Raw genomic sequence first — 26,514 nt, forward strand, 5'->3', positions numbered from 1 at the left:
GTGATGTATGGAAGAATAAGTGACTGCTGTAACTTTCCCACAACCAGCTGCCAGTCAGTCAGATAATAAACATTTATTAAAAGACTACTATGTGCCAAGGGCTGTGCTAAGTATTAAAGGATACAAAGAAAGGCAAAAAAAAAAATAGTCCTTGTCTCATGGAGCTCATAGCCTAATGGGGAGACAACATGAAAACCACTATGTACAAACAGGATACAGCCAGGATAAATTGAAGATAATCAACAGAGGAAAGGCTGTGGCATTAAGGGGGCATTAGGAAAGGCTTCTTGTAAAAAGTAGGATCTTATTTGGGCCAGGAAGTCCAGGAGACTGAGATGAGGAGAGAATTCCAGGCATGGGGGACAGCCAGTGAAAATGCATGGAGTCAGGAAACGGAGTGTCTTGTGTGACAGACAGCAAGGTGGCCAATGTCACTGGGTCACAGACTATAAGAAGACTAGAATGGGGACAGCTTGGTGGTACAGTGGATAGAGCACCAGCCATGGAGTCAGGAGAATCTGAGTTCAAATCTGGCCTTAGACACTTATTAGCTGTGTAACCCTGGGTAAGTCACTTAACCCTGTTTGCTTCCTAAAATGGGGGTGGGGTGGGGGAAAGGAAGACCAGAAAGGTAGGAAGGGTGTCCAGGTTATGAGGGGCTCTGAATACCAATTGGAGGGCTTTATGCTTTATCCCAGAAGTGACATCTCTCTAGATTTGTTCAGAAAACACCCAAATGGAAGCCAATGGAAATAGGAAATTACACCCAAGAGGGAAAGAAAAGTACAGAATAAGGAGGGAGAGTCTGAGTTAGGTCACTCGGCAAGAAATATTACTATGTTATGTCAGTGTCATATTCATGAAATTACTCACCTAGGACCACCACACAAAATTCATTTCCTCTGATCTTTGATGAGCAGATTGCCACCACGTAGTCTGGTAGTCTTTGTTGATGTCTCATTTCACTGAGAGTTCTCAGTGTCTCTGAAATGCCCTCAGCCAGAGAATTCTGGGTGACAATCACATGAACCAGATCTTGAGATACACTGGCAATTAGTCTAGCAAGCCAGGGGAGCTGACCTGGTGACACAGAGATGCACTGAGCACTCATCTGCAAGGATCTCTCTCTAAGAGTAAATTCCTGCATAGCTTTCAGCATGATCTGCTCAAATTCTTCCCTGAGAGGTATCTGATCAGGACCTAAATTGAAAAGAATCGCACTTGTAATCAAAAATCTGCCCACTAAATAGAGACAGACATCGAGACAAAGAGAAAGTGAGAGAGAAAGACAGAGAGACAGAGACAGAGAGAAGGAGGGGGGACAGACAGAGAAAGAGAGACACAGAGAGAGGGAGAAACGGAGAGACAGAGAGACAGAGAGACAGACAGAGAGGGAGAGAGAGAGAGAGAGAAATTACAGGCTCATAAATGTGAGTTGGAATGGACTTTATTGGTCATCTTGCCCAATCCTCTTATTAATAGGTTGAGTTTGTTTCAGGCCAGTCTCCTAATGGTTCAGGTTCAATAATGGAACAATGAGTGTCTCACAGGTCATTCAATAGTTAACAAAAGGAGACTTAAGCGAGAGAGGGATATTCAACAAGGAAAGGTACTGAGGACACCAGAAATTGATGCTCAAGTAAAGCTCTCTTGCCAGCAAGGGTTGACCACTGTGGTCCACCACCCAAGTGCCAGAGAGTGGGCCTGGAGCTCTTCCTAACTGTTTTGTACTCAGGTGACCACAGGAAGCGATGTCAGGAGCCTGAGACTTTAGTCCCTGTGAGCCAACTTAAACGTGAGGCTGCTTCTCATATCTTTTAAGGAAAACCCTAGGGCCTAGGCCAACTTGCATGGAGAAACAAGAGTTAGGATACTGTTCCTCCTAACACACTTCCTAATTTCACAGCTCTGAGTACAACAGCCACTCACAGATCGAATCCTGTTGCTGACTGGAATACAAGTTTGACCTACTCTGTTTCTAAACTAGACACATTTGCCCTTCCTTAGGAAGTCTGGTGATCCATGCCTGGGGGACTCACCATACTAGTGCTGGACTTAGTGTGATACCCATTGGACATAAGCCCTACCGCAACCTTCAATGCTGCACTCTGGAGTTCAAACAATCCACCTACTACAGCCTCCATGGTAACAGGGATCATATCCAGTTTTTTCTGGGGGAGAGAGGATCTCAGCTTGCTAGGAAGCTTGATGCCTTTCCCAGAGAAAGAACATGTTTTCTTTTCATCAGCTGGCTTTCCTTCAATGCTTCCCCACTCTAGTCACCATCATGTTGACTGTATATTATGACCCATGGCCATAATAATATCTTGAAGCTTGTTTTTCTCGTTCTGTTTTCAAACTCAAACAGGCTTTGGAATATAAGAAACAAGATGGGATTGTAGTATTCTGGGAATATAAGTAAATGGATATTCCAACTTTTAGTTTATATTTAAATCCAAGAGGTAAAAACAAGTACTGTTCACCCCCTGCATTAGAATCTGTTCAGTTTTATTACTCTCTCATGAACAGCGAACTCAGTGAGATATAAACACGTTTCCAAGGATACCTCAATGATGATACTATAGACAGAGCATACCTTTATTAACCCAAATTAAGGAAGACTTCTATTGCATAGGTCTTGCAGAAACAGGCAGGCCCTTTGGTCAGATTAAGGTTCAGATAAGGTGCGAAACTGCTACCCTGAAGGAAGCCATTCCTGGTAACTCTAAAAATTATTTTTTATCTGAACAGGATTATTTAAATAAGCAAAAAACTGGGAGAGGAAGGAAACTGAAATTTTTTTTTTAAAAAGAAAAACATGGAAGATTATCCATTATCCATTTTATTGGAAAAACAACTTTTTCTGTAAATAAAGGTAGACATCCTAGGGTACTTTTTCTCTCTTCACTCTTCTTATATTACATTTCTACTTTCTAAATCACCTACTATCATTAATTAACTACTTTTACAATACTCACAGAGGTCAGAGTTAGATTAAAATCAGTCCATCTTTGTCACTCCCCCTTTTGCTATCACTTCTAATACTGGTATTTAAACCCATTTAGAAGAAACCAAAGGTCTAGTGTTCCATTAAGGTATCCTGTTCAAATTGCAAATATGAGGGAATTCCTTATCTCTACTCTGTGTAAGCACCAGTATTCCTGGTTTAGTTTAGCTTAAACACATTAATATTGTGGCCAGTGGCAAATAAGGCATGGTTCTCAAACTTTATTTACTCATGTTATGGTATTTGTTACCTGAGGAAATGGGATCCAAACTGAGAAAAGAGGGAGACAGACAGACAGACAGACAGACAGACACACACACACACACACACACACACACACTTATTACAAACGTAATTTCCTTACAATTCACAGCTAAGTGGTGCAGTGGAAAGAGTACCAGGCCTGGTGTCAGAAGGACCTAAGTTCAAATCCAGCCTCAGACTCTTAGTAGCTGTGTGACTTTGGGCAAGTCACTTGATCTTATTTCCTTATATATAATATATAGGAGTAAAGATAGTACCAACCTCCCATGGTAGTTGTGAAGATCAAATAAGAAAATAATCGTAAAGGACTTAGCACAGTGCTTGGCTCATAGTAAACACTACATAAGGGTTAGCTTTTATTATTACTTAGCTCAGAGACTCAAAGGACAAAAATGGACAGTACCGTAACACCTTCTTTGAGAACCTTTGAGTTAATCTAATTTAGCATATTTACCGTTGAATCTAAAAATGCAATAAAATTGTCTGAAGTGTCCATAATATTCACAATTCTCTTGAAGCAATTTATACTGAAGTATTGGTGGGCAGGCACTGAGCTAAGGGAGCCAGGGCAGGCTGGGGAAGAAGGATATATAACACAAGTTAAATCAGGTTAACAAGCTTCTTCAAGGGGAGAATGATGGGCTTCCAGTCACTTCCAATCATCCCTTTAGGCTCACCTAATGGATAAACGACAATAATATGATTTTTCTCCCCTCATCAAGTACTAATCTTTACTGACTCACCAGATATCAATTCTGATGAGATTTTCCACTATAGCTACCTACTTCAAGAGGAGAAGGCTTGGTCCCAATATATTCTGAACACTCTTAACAACTTAATCAGACCCAGGATTCTGGGCATTAGCCCTTGTCACAGTGTGGTTCAAAAGATTTTCTGACAGAGAAATCACAGAGCAATTGTAGAGAGAGAGAAGAAATTATTGTGGAGTGTACTGCTGTTCTCTAAAGAATATTACCCTAGCTTCTTATAAAATTACCCGGCAGTGATGCAACTACCTGAAGACCAAATATCAATTTCTGGTTATTTAAAAACCCTCTAGGTTTGGATTTACTTTAAAAAAAAATCTATAATGTGGAAGTAGTTTCTCTGCAAACACTCAATGCCTTTTCAAGACTGAAACTTTTATCTAGAATAGCATTACCTCCAAGAGTTAGCTGAACATTATGTCTTTGGGGGTGAGCAGGAGAGCAGCAAACAATGAAGGTGGTTAAGATTTAAAAATAATTATTTAACATTGCACATGGGGAAACCTAATCAATAGAAGATAAAACTCCGGAACAAAAGGCTAAGAATGGTGTCCCCAAAGTATATGCATCATGGAATCCAGCTTTTCTCCTTTTTTAAAGAATAAAGTATCTCAACATGAAAGTAAAGTAATTTAAAGCATAACCTGATTTGGCATTAAAACAAACAAATCAGCAGTCACTTTGACTGTATATTCCATTTCATTCACTAAAACTGATTTTCAAACTTTTCACCAATTTGGCAAAAAACTTAAGCCTGATTCTTCTCAAATATCTAGAATACATAGTTTTGTTCCTTTGATTTCTGAACCTAAATTATTTGGTCCTGAATAAATGGAAGTCAAATTAATGATATCATCTGCCTCGAAGAACTGGGTGGTTTCATAGTAATTATTTTTAAAACAATAGTGATAGGGAATGTTTATAGAGCACTTTAAGGCTTTTGCAAAGAGCTTTACATGAATTATCTAATTTGGGCCTTACAACAATACCCCTGTGCAAGGCACATGCTATTATTATGCCTAATTTACAGATTAGGAAACTGAAGCTAAAAGAGGTTAGTTAATTACTTTGTCAGCATCACACCACAGGGATTCTCTGGGCTCTCTCACGCCTCTAATGCTCTCCCTCCTTGTCTCTGCCTCCTGGCTTCCCTGGTTTCCTTCAAGTCCCAGCGAAAATCCCACCTTTAACCAAAAATAAACAAGCAAACAAAAAAAAAAAAACCCAAGCCCCCAAAACCTTTCCAGATCTTCCTTTAATGTGTTGCCTTAGTTCTGTTGATTAGCTCTAATTTGTCCTATGCATATTTTGTTTGTCCGCAGTTTTTCCATGTTATCTCTCCCGTTTCAGTTCCTTGAGAGCCGGGGCTGTATCTTTCTTTGTATCCTTAACTCTTATCACAGTGCCTGGCACACAGCAGGCACTTAATTAACGTTTATTGGCTGACTGTGTGCTGGTGGCAGGATTCTAACTCCTATTTCCCTGACTCTTAAGTCCAGCATTAAAATCTACTACACCACATTCATCCCAGCATGCCTTCTTTCTTATTATGTAAATGAGAATAATTGCAGATCCCAAGCTTACAATGAAAGCCTGAGGAGAGCGTAGGAGGAGACCTGAAGGTTCAAAGTCTCTACAGGTCCTTCCTAAAATATCCTTAATCCTGTGCTTCTTGGATCTCTCTTAGAGCACTCAAATATACTGTATTTTTACAAATCCCTCTAAGCTGCCCAGTGCCTGGAAGGCTTGAAGGCCTGTGGGGAACCTATAATTAGCTTGCATTTGGGATGGGTCACTTTCAGTTTGCACAATAAGGTTCATTTCCATGTAAATGTTGCATAGCCTGGCTGGTGGTGACTGCACACCTGCAAACACCTGCTGTGGAACCCTGGCTTATCCATGGTGTGTGGCCTGGGGTTGTAGCTAGAGAGCAGGTAACAATAAATATGGAGAATGAGGGTTCTTGTCCTTTTTACACCACCCCAAAGGTCCCCAAGGACCTCCTTCATAGTCCCAAGTGCCAACTGTGCTAAAACTAGCTATTATTCTAGAGGGGGTTGGGGTAAGGGTGTAGCTAAGGAGAAAAACAAAACAGGACTGGGGTGTGAGGGCAGTGTGCATCAAACAAGAGATACCATGCAAGTGGGCTCATTTGCATTTAAGAATGACTGCATTCTCAGGGAAGTGGCAACGCTAGTCTTCCCAGGGAAAGCCTGGGAAGCTAATGAACCATCCTTGCTTTCAGCTAGACTGGTCAAAACACTAGATGGAGCAATTCTTCTCTTCCAAGCCCCTAAAAAATGTAGAAGGCTGGAGAGGGGGAAAAGGTAGGGGAAGGGACTGAGAAGAAAAAGAAACAGGAGGGGGAGAGAATGAACAGAAATGGAAAAACAAAAGCTAAGGTGACCAGAAAGGGGGAACAATGTAAGAAAAAATACTCCTCGATGGGAGGATATGGATGAGGAGGTGGGGAGGGAGAAGGAGAAGGAAAGGGAGACTGAAGGGAATGAGAGGGAGAAGAAGAAAAGGGAGAGGGAACAGAGTAAGGAGAAGAAAAGAGAAAAGTGAATGATAGGGAAAAGGTAATGAAAGGGAGAGGAAGGAAAGGGGGAGAGAGAGAGAGAAGGAAGTGAGAAGGTGATGGGAAAAGGGAGTGAGAGGGAGAAGGTGGTGAAAGGGAGAGACAAAGAGAAAGAGAGGAAGAGAAGAGAAGAGGAGAGAAGACAGAGAGCAAGAAGGAAAGGGAGAGAGAAGGAATAAAAACAGTAATTACCAAACGCAGAAAAGAAGTAGCTTACCCAGCCGCACAAGATACTGTATAGTTAGAAGAATCATGTTTTCCACGCTTAATAACTGGCTTCCATTCAATCCCAACTGCTCCAATTCTCTATTTTCCAGATGTGGAATCTTGTAGCAATTCACAAGCAAGGGACTGACTACAATATCACCAACATTTCCATAGAAATAGGGTAAAGTGCCATAACCTGTAATAAAAAAGGAAATCCCCAGAGGATATTAACACTAGAGGATTCATCTAGACTGCCCAGGTTCTATCTGTCACTGCGCTGTGGGACCCCAACAGGGAAAAGGGGACTCAGACCCCCTCATCTCAGTCCCTCTCAGAAATACTGACGCTAAGTCACAATCTGTTTTCACACTCTGCCTTTACAGATGCTAGGTTTAGGTGACTGTCTTACCCACATGGGAGATGAGTCTTAAATGAACAAGACAGCCAGGTGCCCTGGAATACATGCTAGAGCGAGTGGCAAGAGAACTGGGTTTGAATCTTGGCTCTTACAGTCCTGGTCACAGTCACCTTGACCAAGTCATTTTCTGACTCTCAGTTCATACATCTGTAAAATGGGAATGATGACAAACTATCTCTCCCAGTGCTCTGGTGAAGAAAACCATGAAGTGCTATAGAAATGCAAATTTTTCATTTCAACCAAAGTTTCTGAATCTTTTTATAAAATTCCAATTGAAGATACTGTCCATTGTGTTACTCCACAAGCTTCATAAAGACCTACGGAATAAAAATACCCGCTTGAGTTTAGTTCCAGAGGGGATAGATGTCCTTGCAAAAGGATTTCTGCATTTCCTCTTGTAAGAGGACAAAGCAAAATCCCATTTTCCTTTTTTTCCTTCTTAGATGCTAGAAAGCCCGGAGCTAAATCCACTGCCCAATTCAAAACCTCATTCTCTGTTTTGTCTTAGCCTTAATTGTCTTATTTTACAGTGTTTTAACCTGTAAGCCACCTCAAGTCCTCTTGGAAGTAGGGAAGGCATAAATCTTAAAAATATCAAAATATAAAAAAGGAGTAGGATTAGTGAAGCTTTAACATCTCACTCCGCCTAACATTCTGAGGTTCTATATTTCAGTACTACAATACTCTCAGTTTAAGTGAACTGCTTCTTCTTTCTTACCAACAAAAGAAACTACAGGGGCCAACAACAAAACCCCTGAGGCCTCAGTGACATTTCAGAGTGGAAGAGTGTCCTGCAGAAACTAAAGGCATTATTAGAAGCCTATGGGTCTGCTAAGTGGTGCAGTGGATGGAGTGCTAGGCCTAGAGTCAGGAAGACTCATCTTCCTGAATTCAAATCTGGCTTCACACATTTACTAGCTGTGTGACCCTGGGCAAGTCACTTAACCCTATTTGTCTCAGTTTTGTCATCTGTAAAATGAGCTGGAGAGGGAAATGCAAATCATTCCAGTATCTTTGCCAAGAAAATCACAAATGGGGTCATGAAAAGTGGAACACAACTGAACAACAGAAGCCCTGTTTATCCCTTTAGATTCTAAACCTCTTCAAAGGCAAAAACTATACTTTTCCAATAGTCCAGAAAACTCTATGGTGTTTTAGCAATACTTTAATTCTATAGTGTTAGGAGTTGGTTTTTTTTTTTTAACATAACACCTTTTTTAAAATTTAAAAAAATTTTTTTAAAGTAACACTTTTAACAGACCCACTGCACAACTGCACAGTAAGTATACACTTAGCATGATGACACTGTAATGACTGGGCAATCCCCCTGCACACAGTGTAACCTCTATATAAGAATAACTTTGCAAAAGCATGGGGCCCAAGTTAAATTGTTCGTGTCAACTAGTAGAGGTCAGATAAAGCACCAACTCCACCCCACATTTCTCTAGATATTTTCCAAATACTTAAAGATGCTTAAGGACTAGAGCAACGCTAGAATCCTTGCTTTGGACAAAAGTTAGAGAGTCAATTTCTGCTTTAGAGTAGCCCCAGAGATCGGGGTTAAATGTGATGGGAAAGGGAAGTAATATGTTAGTTTTAGCAGGGTCCTTAGGGATCTAGATAAAATTAGGCTCCCCCAGAAGAGACCAGAATTCCCTGGAAGGCTCTTGAATGGAATACCAAGTCTGGTTATCTCCTCAGACCAAGAAGGAAAGACTCCTAATGCCTCCCTACAAGAGCCTCCTAAAGGGGTCTACTAAATTCTCCAGAAGTTCAGATCTTCAGCCCTGGGATACAGTCATGGAATTCTAGAGCTGAAAGAGAACCCAGAGGTGACTTAGTCAAATCTCCTTCAGTTAAGAGGATTTGTTACCTCATAGCACAACCAATTCTATCTAGGACAGCTCTGATTCCTGGGAATGTCATCAATACTGAGCCGCAATCAGCCTTTAACTCACGTACCCTAGTCTGCCTGCTGGGACCCCCTGTGATAGATATAATCTTTCTTCCACATGATAGCCCTTTAAATATTTGAAGATAGCAATCATGATTTCTCTAAGGCTCTTCTTTTCCAGGGCAAATATCTCCAGGTCATTGAAATGACCCTCATACAACATGGTTCTAAATTTCCTGACCAGGCTCGCTGTCCTCTTCTCGACAAATTCCAGTTTGTCAATTGTCTTTCTTAAAACGAGAAGTGCAAAACTGAATGGTACTTTAGATGTGCTCTGACAGGCAGAGAATACAAATGGGACTATTCCCCCCTTGTTCTAAATATTAAAGTTCTATTTAATTCAGTCTAAGATCTTCTTTATTAAGCTGTATGGAATGTGCAGAGATGGATAAAATAATGGAGCTAACATGATACTCTCAGGCTACTTGGCTAGCAATATTCTCTGCAATAATTAGATACTGCTGGTCTTCTATCTCTACTCAAGAAGAACTTGGTCTAAAAGAAAGCTATTTTCTGACTCTATAGATAGGGACTGCACCTCTAATTTCACTGATACAGGGAATTCCCTGACGAGGAAATTTCCTCCACCAATAAAGCTGATGCCTTCTTTATAGCTTATAGAGTTACATGGAGAACCTAGATGTTACATGACTTGTGCCAAGTCACAAAGACAGTTAAGTGTCAGAGGTAGCACTTAAACCCAAGTTTTCTTGGCCTCAAAGCTGGCTCTCTCTCCCATCATGCCACACTTCCTTTTGAGAACAATGATTAATTAAGCAGGCTTGAATGGTCTAGAGTTCTTTGGTCTTACCTATCAGAATCACCGGTCTGACTCCTGAGTTACTCAGCAAGTTTTCAGGAACAATTACAGTTTCCCCTGCAGGAATGGGCCGAGGTTGTAAAATTCCAGTTAACATGGACTGCGGAACAGGAACAGACAAAAGGGGCTCTGCAAAAAAAAAGGGGGGGCAAAGGAAAAAATTGTTTGTTAGACTAAGAGAAGGGAACACAAATAAATCTATCTTTTCCAATAAGCAAAAATACTAAATTGAAAGCATCACATTTTTCTGTAGTATTTTTAAAAATTGTTAATATGGTTTGCATGACTTCACATGTATAATCAACATCATATTGCTTGCCTTCTCAAGGGCGAGGGGCAAGAGGGAAAGAATTTGGAACTCAAAATTTAAAAAATGAATGTTAAATTTTTTACATATAACTGGAAGATATTTAAGAAAACAAATATATTTTTAAAAAATCTTTAAAAAAACTGCTAAATTCAAAGTCAGTAATGTCTTCTACACTACCATGGAGAGAGAGAGACGGAGACAGAGAGAGACACAGAGAGACACAGAGAAACAGAGACACAGAGAGACAGAGACGGACAGAGAAAGACAGTGAGAAACAAGAGACAGAAACAGAGAGACATACACAGAAAGAGAGACAGAGACAAAGAGACAGAGATTGAGAGAGAGACAGAGAGAACATGAAAAATTTGCATGTGTGTGTATGTATGTATGTGTGTGTGTATGTGTGTATGAGACTTGCCCATGCAATAGGGGTTGCTAAAGACATAACTGGGCATTATCTTAACCCAAACTCATTATTTTCAATGACCAAACATAACAAAATGAATAGCATCACATTTACATGGGTTCTGAATCTTATTAGAGAATGAACCCTGAATGTACTGATACAGAGAAGAGAGAAGAAAAAGTAACATCACCTGGTAAGATCTTTAAAATCAGTTTCCTATTAAAAAGTCTTACCAGTTCTTGCAAGAGGTCGGACTGTAGGAACGGGAACAACTATAGCAGGTGGAGGGACAGGTGATCCAGGATACCATCCCCGATGTCGTTTCTTTGGTGGCCCTGAACTGGACATGGATGCTGTGGGTGTAAGAAAAGAAAGTCAATACTCTAGAACAGAATCTCAATGGTTTGAGAAATCATCACTGGTCACCCATCATTCAAAAATGTACAAAGTGCCAAAAGACGAGTGAACTAAGCAGTGAATTAACTTGCAACTTGGAAAGTGACTTTGATTTAAATGTTATGATAGGTAAGAAGTGCTATATAGATGTGATGTATTGTTATTACTGGCATCCTAGGATGGCCAGAAAACTCTACCAGAACTACACCCATCCTCTCCAGCCTCCAGCTTGGGTTTCAGATACCTTGGTCTCCTGCAGCATAGACAGGTCTGGGTGACACAGAATGAGGCATCGGGCGAGCAGGGGTGGAACTGGACGTAGTTGTTCTCCCTCCATTACTACTGTTCCCATTAGCAGCATCTACAGCACACCAGAAAGGAGGAGAGAAGCTAGTCAGCACAATGTGCACAGCAATTAATGATCCAGGGGGACCAGAGTCACATGGCAAACATCACACTGAAGGAGTCAAGGTTGACATGACATGAGCCTAGATAATTTAAATCAACTGCCACGGTGTATCAATTTAAGTTAAAAACTGTACCATTAGTTGTCCACTTTTATTCTACAGACTTGGACAAATAATATAGCAAGAACTCTGATTAGGGTGAGTTGGAGGGCCCTTGGGGATGCTATAAAATAAAATCTTTCTGGCAAAAAAAAAGCTGTTCTGGACAGGTAACTGGGGCAATGGGTAAAATGTTGGACTTGGAGTCAGGAAGACTTGAGTTTAAATCCTGATTCACATACTTGCTAGTTTTGTGACTCTGGGCAAATCATTTGACTTCTGTTTGCCTCAGTCTCTTCATCTGTAAAAATGGGGATAATAACAGCACCTTCTTCTCAAGGTTGTTGTGAGGATCAAATGAGATAACACTCTGCAAATCTTAAAGTGCTATATACATTTTCGCTGCTTCTACTATTACTGCTACCACTACCACCACCACTACTATTGTTAGTAATTAAAATTTCAGTGCCTTACTGTTTATAATCTAACCATGAGGTATCCTCCAGAAGGTGCTAAACCAGGACATAAAAGTACAAACAGGCTTGTGTCAATTACCACAAAGTTCCACCCATAGGCTGGCCGGAATCGATAGGGCTGATGGACCACTGCTGCGCATCATCTCCCGCCCCTTGAATTTCTCCAGGAAAAGTGCTAAATTTCAGATAACACGTGTTCAACTGCCTTAAGGCATGGTCCAACCTGGTTGTAACCAATCCCCATGTTCACTGTAGCATGGGCTACAACAGACAGTGGCAGGTCCATTAGGTGACCCCTTACAGTAGAAGACGGTGTCTAATGATAGAATTTGGCTCCATGTGTAGGAACGATGGGCTCTTAACAAAAGACAGAATACACCCAAAAGGCCTGGCAAGAATATATTTGCCTCGAGTTTTGAACCTCTAATTTTTTAAAAAGTCTTAAGCTTGAAAGGAAAAGGAAAAAATTGCCTAGGTATATCCACCGAGAACCTCTTCTTCTCTCCTCAAGCCTGCCATGATACTCCTTCGTCAACAGTCTCAAATGAGGATCTTGCTCTGTGAGGAGCTCCTTCGTTGACGTCTCACATCACCTCCTATTTTCTCCTCCTTTGCTCTCATCTCTGATGAAGAGGTATGGCCTTTTGTCCTGTCAGGGCTAACCCTTCTATGTGTGCCTGCGATGCCATTTCCTTCCCATCTTATCCAGCAAATTCCTCTCACAAGCATTCCCTCCCCTCCCTTATCTCTCCTTATCTACTGCTTCATTCCCTGCTGCCTACAAACATGCCCTATCCATGAAAAAAGCAAAAAAAAAAAAAAAAACCCAGCAAAACCAAAACCCCCAAAAAACCTCTCTAGATATTAACAAACTTTAAAAGATACCATCATATATCTCTCCTCTCTTCTAATTCAAAACTTAAAAAAAAAAAAAAACTGTCCATAATCATTCCTCCACTACTCTTGCAATCACTCTCTTCTCAACTCTTTACCATTCTGGCTTCTGACTTACTCAATTTCAAGTGTTTTTTTTTAAAGTTACTAGCCATCTTCTCATTGCCACATCCAATGGCCTCTTCTCAATTCTCATCCTCTTGAGCCTTTTGTAACATCTGACACTGTTCACCACACTTTCTTATTGTGTGTTTTTTTCCCTCTAGGTTTTTCTAATACTGTTCTCCTTAAATCTTCATATCCACATCCCACCCCTTAACTGTAGGTGGAACCTCCTCCCTCCCAGGGACTCTTTCTTGCCTTGTTCTCTCTCTCTCTCATTCTTTCTCCGTTTCTCTCTCTGCATATGTGTGTGTGTGTGTACATATATGTACATATATATGTATATGTATATCTGCTGATGACTCTTAAGATCTATGTATATAGCCCCAGTCTCTCTTCAGTGCTCCAGGTATCAACAACTTCCTATTGTACATTTCAAACTCTCTATTTTTTAGGCATCTCAAAATCAAGGTATTCAAAACAGAACTCATTATCTTTCCCCCAAATCAACTCCTCTTTCAAACCTTCCTAATTCTGTCAAAAGTACTGCCATTCTTCTACCCATCCAGGTTAGCAACCTTAGTATCATCCATGACTTCTCACTCTCCCTCACCCCAGATAACCATAAATCCAAGTAGGGACTAGATCTTATCATTCCTACCTCCACAACATGTCCCTCATCCATCCCCTTCTCTTCAGGGACATAGCAGCATCCCTAGTTCATGCCTTCATTACCTCTTGGATTATTGTAATAGTCACTCAATTGTTCTCTCTGCCTCAGGTATCTTACTATTCCAATCCATCTTCCATACAACTGACAAAACAGGTCTCTGAAAGCACAAGTCGACTATAGGAAGGCAGTGTGGAGCAGTAGAAAGGACACTGGCTCTGGAGTAAATGGACCTGGAATCCTCTCTCACTCACATTGTGTTACCTTGGACAAATCATTTAAACTCACTAGGCCTCAGTTTCTTCAACTGTAAAATGGGAAGAGTGGAACAGATTACTTCTAATCTCCCTTCCAGCAACGAATCCATAAGTCTATGAATGATGTCACTCCCCTGGTCTTATATAATAAGCTCCAGTGTCTTCCTACTACCTCTTGGATCAAATATAAATTCCTCTGTTATATTTAGAGCACTTCACAAACTGACCCTCCCTATTTGACCTTTCTGGCCTTAATACATATTACTTCCCTTAGCATATACTATAGTCCAGCCAAACTGGCATTCTCATTATGCCATATCTCTGGTACTCCATAGGACAGCTAAGTGGAGCATTAGATAGAGCACCAAGCCTGTAGTCAGGAAGACCTGAGTTCAAATCCAGCCTCAGACACTTACTTAGCTGTGTGACCCTGGGCAAGTCACTTAACCCTGTTTATCTCAATTTTCTCATCTGTTAAGTGAGCTGGAGAAGGAAATGGCAAACCACTCCATTATCTTTGTCAAGAAAACCCCAAATGGAGTCACAAAGAGTTGGACACAACTGAGAAATGACTAAACAAATGGCACTCCATCTCCCATCGCCATCTTAATGTCTAAAATGAACTTCTGCCTCACTTCTGCCTTGTATAATTCCTAGTTTCTTTCAAGGTTCAGCTGAGATACCACCATCTACATAAAACTTTTCCTGATTCCTTCAGTAGTCACTGCTGTTTCCTCCTCCACCAATTTTCCTTTATAAATTTAGCACATGCCTGTATATGCACATGTTGTCCTCCTTTAAATTATAAGCTTCTCAAGGACAGAGGATGTTTCATTTTTGTCTTTCAATCCCCAGCACTTAGCAAAGTGTCTGGTGCACAGCATGTGCCTAACATAAATGCTTGTTGATTGGATGAAGTTCAGTTTCATGGAAACAGGCAGCAGGAAGAATAACAGTTGAGATACCTGGAAGTCTACAGGACCCCAAAGCAAAAATGAAGACTGCAGTAAAATCTATGTCTTAAAATGGGTACATATAAATGCACAAAGTATGAGTTTTTTAAAATGGTGAACTAGAAAATCTTAACAGAAGAAGACAAAATTGACTATCATTTAGATTTGATAAAATGGAACTCATGACTTTAGAATATGGATCTGAAAGGATATACTTTATTCAAAAAGAAGATGACAGGTAAAAGGTGAAGGGAAGTGGGAGATAGCTAAATTTTTTTTTGCCCAGTCATTTCAGTCATGTCTAGGTCTTCAAAAGCATGGCACAATTTTCTAAGAATCCGGTCAGGAGCATTAAACTTCAAAATGAACTAAACCTGGCATGGAAAGCTAAGGGCCACAAAAACACAGGTTTCTGTTTTTCCAAGAAGGGAAAAAGGGCCATTATGTATGTGGGGATGGGATGATAAAAACTAACAATGAGAAGGCACTGATGCTCAATAATTATTGACACGTAAGATAACTAAGAGTATAGGAAGAGGGTACGTATCTGTTTTTGATGAGCAAATGCCTTTAAACTCAGACGAGCTACATCTCAGAGTAATGAAAAAAAGATGGATGTGACTGCTCAACCACTATTTTTAAAGATAAACAGGAGATGAAGATGAAAAGAATATGTGCTGCAGAGCTCAGGAAGAACAAACTTTGTCCTTGTTTTTAAAAATGGAGGTGGCAAAATATAGGTCAGGGAGTTTCCATTTGGTACCTGTCCAAATTCTAGATTTATGGTTATTATAAAGACGGTTAAGAAACATTAGACAGGGAATTCTTAGTGACAACGAGCCATTATGGTTTTATCAAGAATAGCTTATGCCAAACTAACCTCATTTCCTTTTTTGACAGAATTACCAAACTGGTGAATCAAGGGAATATTGTGGATATGGCTTATCAAGATTTAAAAAAGTATCCGGCAAAGTCATTCATATTGTTAGTCAGGAAAATAAAGGTGTGGACTACACAAGCATATAATTATCTGAACTAGAGATTATCTGAAAGGCCTGTTGCAAAGAGTAATCATTAATGATTCGATGTCAACTTGGAATTAGGTTTCTAGTGGAGTTCACCGGGCATCTCTATTTGGTTTTATATCATTTAACATTTTTAACCATAATTTGGATAAAGATATAGATGGGATGCTTACCAAATATGCAAATGACACAAAGCCTGGTGCAATAGCCAACAATCTGAATGGAAAAGTCAGGATCCAAAAAGATCGTGGCAGACGAACACTGAGCTATCTTATAAGATGAAATCTAACAATGATAAATACAGAGCCTTACAACTCTTCAAAGTACAAACTGGGGGAGGTGTTTCTAGATGGCAATTCTTGTAAAAAAAAGATCTGGGGGTTTTATTGGACTCCAAACTCAGTAAGAACCAAGAGTATAATATGGTAGCCAAGAAAGTTAACACTACATGAAGACAAGCATAGTGTCCAAGACAAGGAGATGACTGTCTCTGTATTTTGCCATGATCAGACCAAATCTGGAATATCTTGTTGAATTCTTGATGCCACTTTTTAGGAAGGACATTGATAAGTTGAGTAGAATCCAGAGTAAGGCAACCAGGATGGTGAAGGGCTTTGAGATCAGGCCTCAAGAAGATGACTTAAAGAGCTGGTGATGTTTAGCCTGAAGAGATTACTTTGGAAGGTCATGATAATTATCTTCAAGTGTTTGAAATGTGGTCATGTGGAAGAGGGATCAGACTTATTTTGGGTGGGCCCAAAGGGCAGAACTAGGAGCAATGGGTAGACCTAGCAAAGGTGAAGATTTGGGTTTGATGTAAGAAAAAAATTCCTAACAATTAAAGCTGTGCTAAAGTGGATTAGGCTGTCTTGGGAGGCACTGGTTTCTCTGGCACTCTAGCTCTTGGAGTTAAAGAGGAATAACCATCATTTCATGTGCTGAATATGGTATTCTTTTTTTCAGGGATGTATTGATCCTGATGGATCGTGAGATCCCTTCCACATCTAAGATTTTGCATGATTAAGTCCTAACACTTGTCTCCTCTTTAGTCCTAAAGATAAACATTGTTCCAGATCATAAGAAGGTAGCTTCCCTGATACAGGCATATTCTTTTATTATATCAAGTCAAGGAAACAGAATACATGGGAGAGTCAAAGGAAATCTTTCCTTTCACAGGAATTAGTATTGGAAGAAGCATAATTCCCACATAAGAATAACAGCCAGCATTTATCTATAGTGCTTTAAGGTTTGCAAAAAGCTTAACATACATTATCCCATTTAATCCTCACAACAACCCCAGGGACACGGATTTATTATTGTTCCCATTTTACAGATGAGGAAACTGAGGCTGAGAGAGGGTAAATGACTTCCCTAGGATTATACAGATACCAATATATCTAAGTCAAACACTGTATTCACTGTGCCACCTAGCTGCAAAAGTGTAATCCAAGTTCCTTCGTTTTACAAAGAGGAAACTTTGAATGTAACTTTGCAAAAAGAGGCGAAGTGATTTGCCCCCAAATTAATATAAATTAAGACTTGTCAGTCTGATTATACATTCTTCAGAACAAAGATACAAAGGACTATATAATATGACTTAAGGGACTGTTAAGTAGTCCTGCATGCTGGGAATTTGAGAGCTTTCTGTTCCCAAATTTCATCCAGATGGTGTTTTTATCCTAGTTGACTAGCCTTTTCGAAAGCTTTTGTGGGGCCTTAGGCCTGGAATCACAAAGCTAAGAGGCTCAAAGACAGGATCCTAGCTTTACACCCATCCTTTAGCAAGCTCTAAAATTCACTGAGAGCAGCAGAAAAGGTGGAGGGTCTTTGAGGTTCTTCTGTTACATGGACCACCGGAAGGCTCCCTGAGCACTCACTGACAAGTGAAGAAATATCTCTTTGGCTGGTCAGAAGCCACAGGGGACAATTCTCTGGGCATGATGCAGAGGACACAAGGCTTCAGGCCACTAAGCCTCACTTTCTCTCTTTTTCATTTGGCAAACAGGCATATAGCTTTTTACTCTTCAATTTGTCACAAAAAGTTCCACAACAAGTTCCTTCTGGACTATGGTTTTACAGGAGACTTGAAATAGCAAGGAAAACATTACCTGAAGTGAACGTCTTCCCTACAATCTGCAAAGATAAAGCCAGTGGTTTCACAAGGTTCTTGTTCCTGGGCAGATCCTGAGTTCCACTTAAATTAACAGCTGAATTAGCTGGACTGAGGACTGGTGAGTCTTTAAAAAGAAAGAAGTTTTTTCACTAATAATATTTAAAATATAATTTAAAACAATAGCTGACTAGCCAAAATAAATCAAATTAATAAAGCCTAATGATGGCTAGGCTGGGGGAAGGGAGAGAAGTACATGCATGCATTTGCTGGTGGCAATGAAAATAAGCGTAGCCTTTTTGGAAAGTAATCTGGCACGTACAAAATGAGCAGCAAAACTAGTCCTACCTTTTGACCCCACTATTGGGATACAGCCTGAAAAAAAAGACCTGCATTTTGCTTAGACTTGTGTGTTATACACATACACACACACACAAACATATATATACAAACACATATATGTAAGTATCTTAATATAAATTTATACATAGCAAAACAATTAGAAACAATCTAAAGTTCCAAGGGTTGAGGAACAGAAAATACATCAACATAGTTATTGCCATAAAAATAATAACTATGAAAAATCTTAAGTAATAGAGGGAAAAAGGAAGGAGAAGGGAATAAATATTTGTATAGCACCTACTATGTGTCAGGCACTGTTCTAAGGACTTTTACAAATAATATCTCAACTGATCCTTATAACAATCTTGTAAGATAGGTGCTAATTTTTTTTACAGTTGAGGAAACTGAGGCAAACAAAGCTTAAGTGAGCTGCCCAGGGTCACACAGCTAGTAAGTGTTTGAGGCCAAATTTGAACTCAGGTGTTCCTGACTGCTGGCCCAGTGCTCTATCCACTGGGCCACCAGCTGCACTAGCAAAATATCCACATGAAATAATTCAAAGTGAACAAGAGAATTAGGGATACAGTATACATACTAAAGATAGTTATGTAAAAATATATGTATTGTGGAAGTAAATAGATATAGTTTTAGATAATATAATATACATAACATCCCTTTCCAAGTTTACTCCTACAATTAGCATACTCATAGATTGAGTCCTCAGAGGCAACTACTACTCCCAGGTTCCAGGGTCAGTCCATGGGCCAAGGCTCCTCCTACTACAGTTCACAAGCCTCCACTGGTCACATTTCTCTTTAACAATCAGTCAGTAGACACAATCAGAACAAAGGTATTTACTAAACTGACAAAGCATTGAATAGGAACTACAAAACATTCCCTGCCATTAAACCGGGGTGTACTCTCCTGCAAATATACACAGCATATATGGAATAATGAGCACAAACGTAAAAGTACGATTTGAAGAACACCGGCAGAAAACACGTATCCCCAAAGTGACATGCCTCCTGGACTGTCTTTTTTGGAGACTGGGACTCAAAATATTTTACATTTTTGAAATTATTCGCCAATTTTATTTAAGTTATCAGCTTTATTTCCATGAATCTGGGCAAAAAATAGAGTTTAATAATATCCTTCATTTCTTTTTCATTCGCTGTGAATTTTCCTTTTTCAATTTTTTATTTGGGAACTTGGTTTTTCTCTTCTTGCTTTTTTTAAATCAAGTTAGCTAATTGTTTATCTATGTTATTCAAAAAAGCTCCTAGTTTAATTTCCTTTTCAATCCTATTTTTTGCTATTTTATTAATCTCTTCCTTGATTGTCAGGATTTTTATTCTGGTGCTTAATTGAGGCTTTTTAATTTGTTGGGTTTCTAAGTTTTTTTTTTAGTTCACGCCCAATTCAAGACAGTTCACTTTTGAGACAGCATTCACTCCTCGCCTGAGATAAGCCATGGGGCGATAAAGACTGTTTTGCCAGATGGAGTTTTCAAGGCTGAGCACAGTCCCAGTCTCTGACTTCGAAGATGGACAACTTGTTCAGCTAGCACAGGAAACAAGCCAAAGGGGGTTGAAGGTCAGACTCTTAAGAGAAATACTAGTCCATAGTTAAATATATTAAAGTTCTTTGAGGTTTATTGAGAAAAGCTCACTAAAGAGCAGTTTTATTGTTGGTACTATATTAGAAATATTTTTAAAAATTATTTTATGCCTAAACTAGTTTGCTACTTCTTCCCAGGACAGAGATGGTCATATTCTTCCCTTGAAATCTGAGGGGCTTTTGCATTGCCATATTTGTTGCACTGTGGACAGTAAGGCATTACGTGATCCTCTGACAGCTTGTGTAACACTCTTCATTCTACAGCTGCTTCCCTTCCCCTCCATACTGAACAGTAGGAACTTGGGATGGCAGAACGAACGAGGAGGTGGTCACAGGAAGTGACAAGATGCTGTTGTGGCAGAGGGGTGCTAGGATCAAGTTCAAGCTTAGAGGAGGGAAATGATATTGATGCCAACATGACTCCTTCCTGGGACTGGCTGCTGAGTCTACTCATTCTGTATCACACTGGGCAGGGTGAGGCTGAAAGCTAACAATTAAAGAGCTCAGACTGGAGACAGCACTAATCCTCATGAGATCCATTTCTCACCAGATTCTAAAATTCCACACTATAGGCTGAAGTGAGATAATTAGTTTAGACTTTTCTGTTTCTTCATGCAATGACTGGCCCTGCTGGATGAATGAACTGAACTTCCTGAAGAACCCAAGTTGTTGACTTTCCTTTGCTCACTCGAAGAAAGTATAATTATGAAGAATGAAACACTTGCACTGTATTTCCTAGAACTCCTGGTTTGGATTAATCCTTTGGTTTTGGTTTTTGTTTTTTTGGCTAGGCAATGGGGTTAAGTGACTTGCCCAAGGTCACACAGCTAGTAAGTGTTATGTGTCTGAGGCCGGATTTAAATTCAAGTACTCCTGACTCCAGGGCCGGTTCTCTATCCACTGTGCCACCTAGGTGCCCCGGATTAATCCTTTGGGTAGTAACTTCCAGAGTATAGGTGAATGGCAGGCTTGTAGTTGCTTGGTAGATGTTTATTATTATTATTATTATAATGCATTGTGTTCTAATTATTATGTAATCTTTGTTTATCAATTCTATTCTAAGAGTAAAAACAACTCTAGGTAGTAGCCAAGCATGCTTATCTGTTTTTATGGTGGATGGTGACATTATGCCAAGGTCACATGACCAGAACTCACTTCAATATACTTTGTTTAGAAAGAAGGTGAGGTTTTATAGGTAGGTGGGGCACTGAGACTGATTTGGTAAATTCACAATCCCATGCCCTTTGATAACAAGTCAGGAATATCCTACAGGGAAAGACACAGATGGAGCTGAGGCCTGTGACACTCAGAAAACCTGAACACAGCACTTACTCTCATCACTTCTGCACAGTGAGATATGGGCAAACTACCAAGATGAGGGTGGGGACTGCCTAGGAACCAGGTCTTCAGAGTTAAACCAGAATCAGGTGACTGGCTGTCAATGGCACCTGGTGGTTAAATTTAAGAGAGTTCACGTATCTACCTACACAAGCATTTAGTACCACCAGGGACTAATTTTAAGTTCTTCTTCAGAATTTAATAATTATAAATACAAAGAGATTTTCAAAACTTCAAAACAGCAGGATAGTCCCTTTCTTTTTCTAAAACTTACATCCAATACATGAAGGATTTATGATTTTACTGATGGAACACCAACATGAAGACAGCAACCCTTCTATACCTTTTAGTCATAGAGATTTGCCAAAAATTCAGGCAAAACTTAAGTCACTTGCCTTTGGTCACTAGTAAAGAAGAGAGGGTTTGAACCTGGTTCTTCCTTTCTACAAGTCTAGCATTCCCTATACAACATTTCTGAGTATAGCCAGAACTAGACCAAAATATAATTGGGAAATATTTAACAAAATAAATTTTAAAATAACAGAACATAGATAATGTTAAAATGTTGTTCACTAAGTCAATGTGACCCAGAGGGATCCTTATGTATGGTTCAGTGGCCCCTTTTCTATTTGAGTTTGATACCACTGCACTACATCATTGTCTCTCTCTTTCCAAAGCTTGCCAATGAGTTTGGTACAATAGTTGAAAGAAAGTTGGTTCTGGGAAGTCAGTTGGTTTTTTCAGGCTAAAAAAAAAAGAAGAAATTTAAAAAGCTATATTAACTCTTCTTCTTTTTTTGCAAGGTAATTGGGGTCAAGTGACTTGCCCAGGGTCACACAGCTAGTAAGTGTCAAATGTCTAGTCTGAGACCAGATTTGAACTCAGGTCTTCCTGACTCTACCGTGCCACCTAGCTGCCCCAAGCTTTTTTATTTCTAATTAAAAATTGGTAAAAATCCAAATTGTAGGAGTTATGGAATGGGTTCACATTTAATGTAAAACTCATCAATTTAAATGAACATAGCATTCCCCAACTGATAAATGGTCAAAGGATATGAACAGGCAGTTCTCAGATGAAGAAATTAAAACCATGTACAGTCATATAAAAAATGCTCTAAATCACTACTGTTCAGAGAAATGCAAATCAAAACAACTCTGAGGACCATATCACACCTATCAAATTGGCCCACATGACAAAACAGGACAATGATAAATGTTGGAGAAGACGTGGGAAAATTGGAACACTAATGAATAGTTGGTGGAGTGGTGAACTGATCCAACTATTTTGGAGAGCCATTTGGAACTATGCTATAAAAGGGCTGTAAAAATGTGCATGCTCTTTAACACAGCAATAGCACTTCTAGGGCTGTATCCCAAAGAGATCATAAAAATGGGAAAAGGACCCACACGTACAAAAATATGATGGCAAAGAACTGGAAATTGAAGGGATGCCCATCAATTGGGGAATGGCTGAACAAGTTGTGGTATATGAATGCAATGGAATATTATTGTGTTATAAGAAATGAAGAGCAGGCAGACTTCAGAAAAACATGGAAAGACTTGTATGGTCTGATGCTGAGTGAAGTGAACAGAACCAGGAGAACGTTGTACACAGCAACAGCCACACTGTGTGATGACTAATGTTGACTGACTTAGTCTCATGATGGAAAATGCTATCCACATCCAAAGAAAGAACTATGGAGTCTGAATGCAGATCAAAGCATACTATTTGCTATTTTCTTCTTCTGTTGAGTTTTGTTTCCTCTTTCTGGGGGTTCCTCATATTGGTTCTAATTCTTCCTTACAACAACACTAATGTGAAAATGTTTAATAGGAATGTATATGTATACCCTATATCAGATTGTGTGCTCTCTTGGAGAGGGAGGCAGGAAGGGAGGAGGAGAAAAATTTAAAACTCAAAAGTTTATTGAAGTGATTGTTGATAAATCAAAATAAATTAATAAAAAAATTTTAAAAATAAATGAACATAGAACATTGTAAAAAAGAAGGATAAAAAAACAGGCTATGGTTTTGACCAACAAAATCTTATCATAAGTATTTATGCATATGTACCAAGTGGGTATCTGCTACCATTCAGAGAGAGTCATTTCCTTAGAGGGAGGCAGATTCTCAACCTGTGGGAGCAGGGAACTGTCCAGCAGAATCTAATTCAGGGGAAGCTAGAAGAGGGTAGGTAAGTGGCGCAGTGGACAGAGTTCCTGACCTAGTGTCAGGAAGATTCATCTCCTCGAGTTCAAATTTGGCCTCAGACACATAAGAGCTGCGTGATCCTGTGCAAGTCACTTAACCCTGTTTGCCTCAGTTTCCTCATCTGTAAAATGAGCTGGAGAAAGAAATGGCAAACCACTCCAGTATCTTTGCCAAGAAAACCCCAAATGGAGTCACAAAGAGTTGGTCAGGACTCAAATAAATGAACAACAACAAAGAAATGGAATGCTGATGTCTCCTTCCTAAATATGAAAATATGTAAATGCCTCCTATGATTCTGAGTTTTACCAACTGTTTGAGACTTTGTAGAACTTGAATTTCCTGATCTTTCTAATCTCACCTTAGATAACCTCTCTTCATCTGTATTTCTAGCTTTGTGATCTGCACACCTCTGATCTGTGCTTTGCCTCTTGCCTTGGAGCTCTCAGTTTGGCAGCCTTTATCTCTGGTAACGTCTGCCTCACTCTACATTAATAACCCAGCAGTTTGGCCACTCTCCAAGCTGAAGCCTTCTTCAAAATATCTCTTCAAAGGCAGAGACTTTACCTGCTTCTCAGCTGGAAAAGTATTACCTGGTCTCATGATACCTGCTCTTTCTCTAACAATAACCTTAGGTGGGACTGGTTGGAACCTTAGATTAAGTATCCACATCTGTTTTAGCAGTCAAAGGAAAAAAACTATGAACTTTAATTGTAGCCAGAACCGCCAAATTTATAAGCAGTTGATAAGATTTGCACAAGTAAATTAAAAATCAAATTATAATAATTTCATTGATTACATCATTAAAAAAGCTTTAAATCCATTATAGGAAAGTCTGTAGGCATGTTTCTCACTTTATATTAGTTACTGTTTTCTACAGGGCTCATTATGTATGTAATTGTTTTGCATTATTTATGAATTCAAACAAATTTATGGGTGAGGATACAAATGATTATGGGAGGATAAGGGACAAATTAATTAAACATTAATTAGCATTGAAATACAATAATGTCAGTGGTCTTTATGAGACTTTATAGAGAAGTCAGAAAACGTTGACTTTTAAAAGTGAATGATCATAATCTTTACGTCATATGCTGTCACTTTTCATTTAATTCAGTCTGAGGTATTTCAATCTGGGTATTTTACTGTCATTTCAAACTATACATAACAAAAACAAAATTTCTTATCCTTTCAGCCCTACTTTCTGCCTCACCCAGATTCTGTCAGTCATACGGTCAATAGTCCTGGCCCCCAAGCAACGAACGCTGAAGTCTTCTTCAGTTTCTCTGAATGTACCTTTTTCCTTTCTGTTCTCAATTCTGAATCTACTGTCAAACTACTTTTATCTCTCATTTCAACATTATAGCATATCTCACTCTTTTCTAGATTCTCTTTCCTGCAATTATTTATAAATGAAACAGTCAAAATAATGCTTCATGATCAGAGAATTTTGAATCTCAGAGTTGAAAGGGATCTTAAAGGTCATTTAAAATTAAATAATGCTTAAATTAGAATTTTTTTTGTCTAGAATTGTGATTTAATTGTTGTAGAGGAAACACCTGTAGAGGAAACCCTCTAACAATGAAAACCGGAAACTACTCTGCAATTTATAGTCTTAGAAAATTTCCTGGGGCATTGAGAATTTAAATAACTTGCCCAGGTAAGGTTACAGAGTCAGCCTGTGGAAGATGTGGGACGTGAACCCAGTTCTTTCTTGTCAGCTCTCTATTCATTATGCAACAGTGCTTCAAAAATAGGAATACTCTCAACAACATTCTCATCAAATGGTCATCTGACCCATACCAGAAGATTTATTTTGCATCATATCATACTACAGTAAAGTCTCCGTTAGCTAGGATCACCAGGGAATGAGTCATTCTGCACAGAAGTTTTTCAGGTAACTAAGGATCTAACCCGGTATGTGAAACTATATGTATGTGTTTGTGTTTGTGTTTGTGTGTGTGTGTGTGTGTGTATGTCTATATGTCTATATATACATGTATATGCATACACACATATATACATATATCTACATATTCAGGCCATTTATGCTTCCCACTAGGTGAGTACCTGTGTATATAGGCATGAATGTATGTATACACACACACACTCCTAAGGTTCCCTCTGTTTGGGATGATGATAACTCGCATTTCTCCATCACTTTAAGCATTACAAAAGAATTATTATCCCCATTTTACAGATGAAGAAACTAGTTAAGAGACTTGGCTATCCATGATCATAAAGCTAGGAAGCAGTGGAAATATCTACTCCATCCCCACTGGCACATCTGAATACTAATCTTTTGGTTAGCTAAAATTCCTATGCCCTTTCCCAAGTTGTCGGGTCATAGAACATTCTGGGGTTTGAAATACACTCAGAGTATAGAATACCCACGAGACAAATGGAGTCAGGGTATTCTGGAGCAAAATTGAACAAATTAAATTTTTTTGCACTAATTTTTTTTTCATTGACTATTTTGATGCATAATTTCTTCCTGAATATTTTGGAAGAGATCATATTACTAACATGGAAAATTTCTCATAGAATATGACATACAGTGGGTACATAGAGCACAGTCTGGGAAACATTTCCCTGTGGGTTTTTTTTTTAAACACAAACTGCTTTAAAATCATCTTTCCAAATTGTACTTGTACAGCTGATTTTTTAAAATCTTGGTATAGAATTTAACCTTCTCATTGTCTTGCAGTTGTGGTCCTGGGGTCTCTGCCAGCAGAGGACAAGCCCTGGAATAACATAAGAGTACAGGAAGGTTTCAAGGATAGACTCAGCAATGCAATTGATGTTTGCCACTGAAGGACAAGCCTAAATTCAGAATATCACTAGGTTGTCTACATAGTGATTAAAATTTTTTGGCTATAGCATCTCC

General features: G+C 39.3%; 1 protein-coding gene across 1 annotated transcript in view; it reads right to left on the reverse strand.

Annotated features, from left to right (window-relative positions):
- The window catches only part of LOC114031711 (GREB1-like protein), a 148,257-nt gene that overhangs the window by 61,912 nt on the left and 59,831 nt on the right, over nt 1-26,514 (reverse strand). The window contains exons 7-12 of the mRNA XM_027846868.1: nt 18,122-18,250; nt 11,375-11,491; nt 10,968-11,087; nt 10,010-10,147; nt 6,837-7,022; nt 874-1,200 (exon numbers count right to left, since the gene is read on the reverse strand). Coding sequence (XP_027702669.1) covers nt 874-1,200; nt 6,837-7,022; nt 10,010-10,147; nt 10,968-11,087; nt 11,375-11,491; nt 18,122-18,250 — 1,017 coding nt within the window. The remainder of the gene's footprint in view (nt 1-873; nt 1,201-6,836; nt 7,023-10,009; nt 10,148-10,967; nt 11,088-11,374; nt 11,492-18,121; nt 18,251-26,514) is intronic.

Source organism: Vombatus ursinus, unplaced genomic scaffold (genome assembly GCF_900497805.2).
Source record: "Vombatus ursinus unplaced genomic scaffold, bare-nosed wombat genome assembly UNPS02015255.1, whole genome shotgun sequence".
Taxonomy (NCBI): Eukaryota; Metazoa; Chordata; class Mammalia; order Diprotodontia; family Vombatidae; genus Vombatus; species Vombatus ursinus.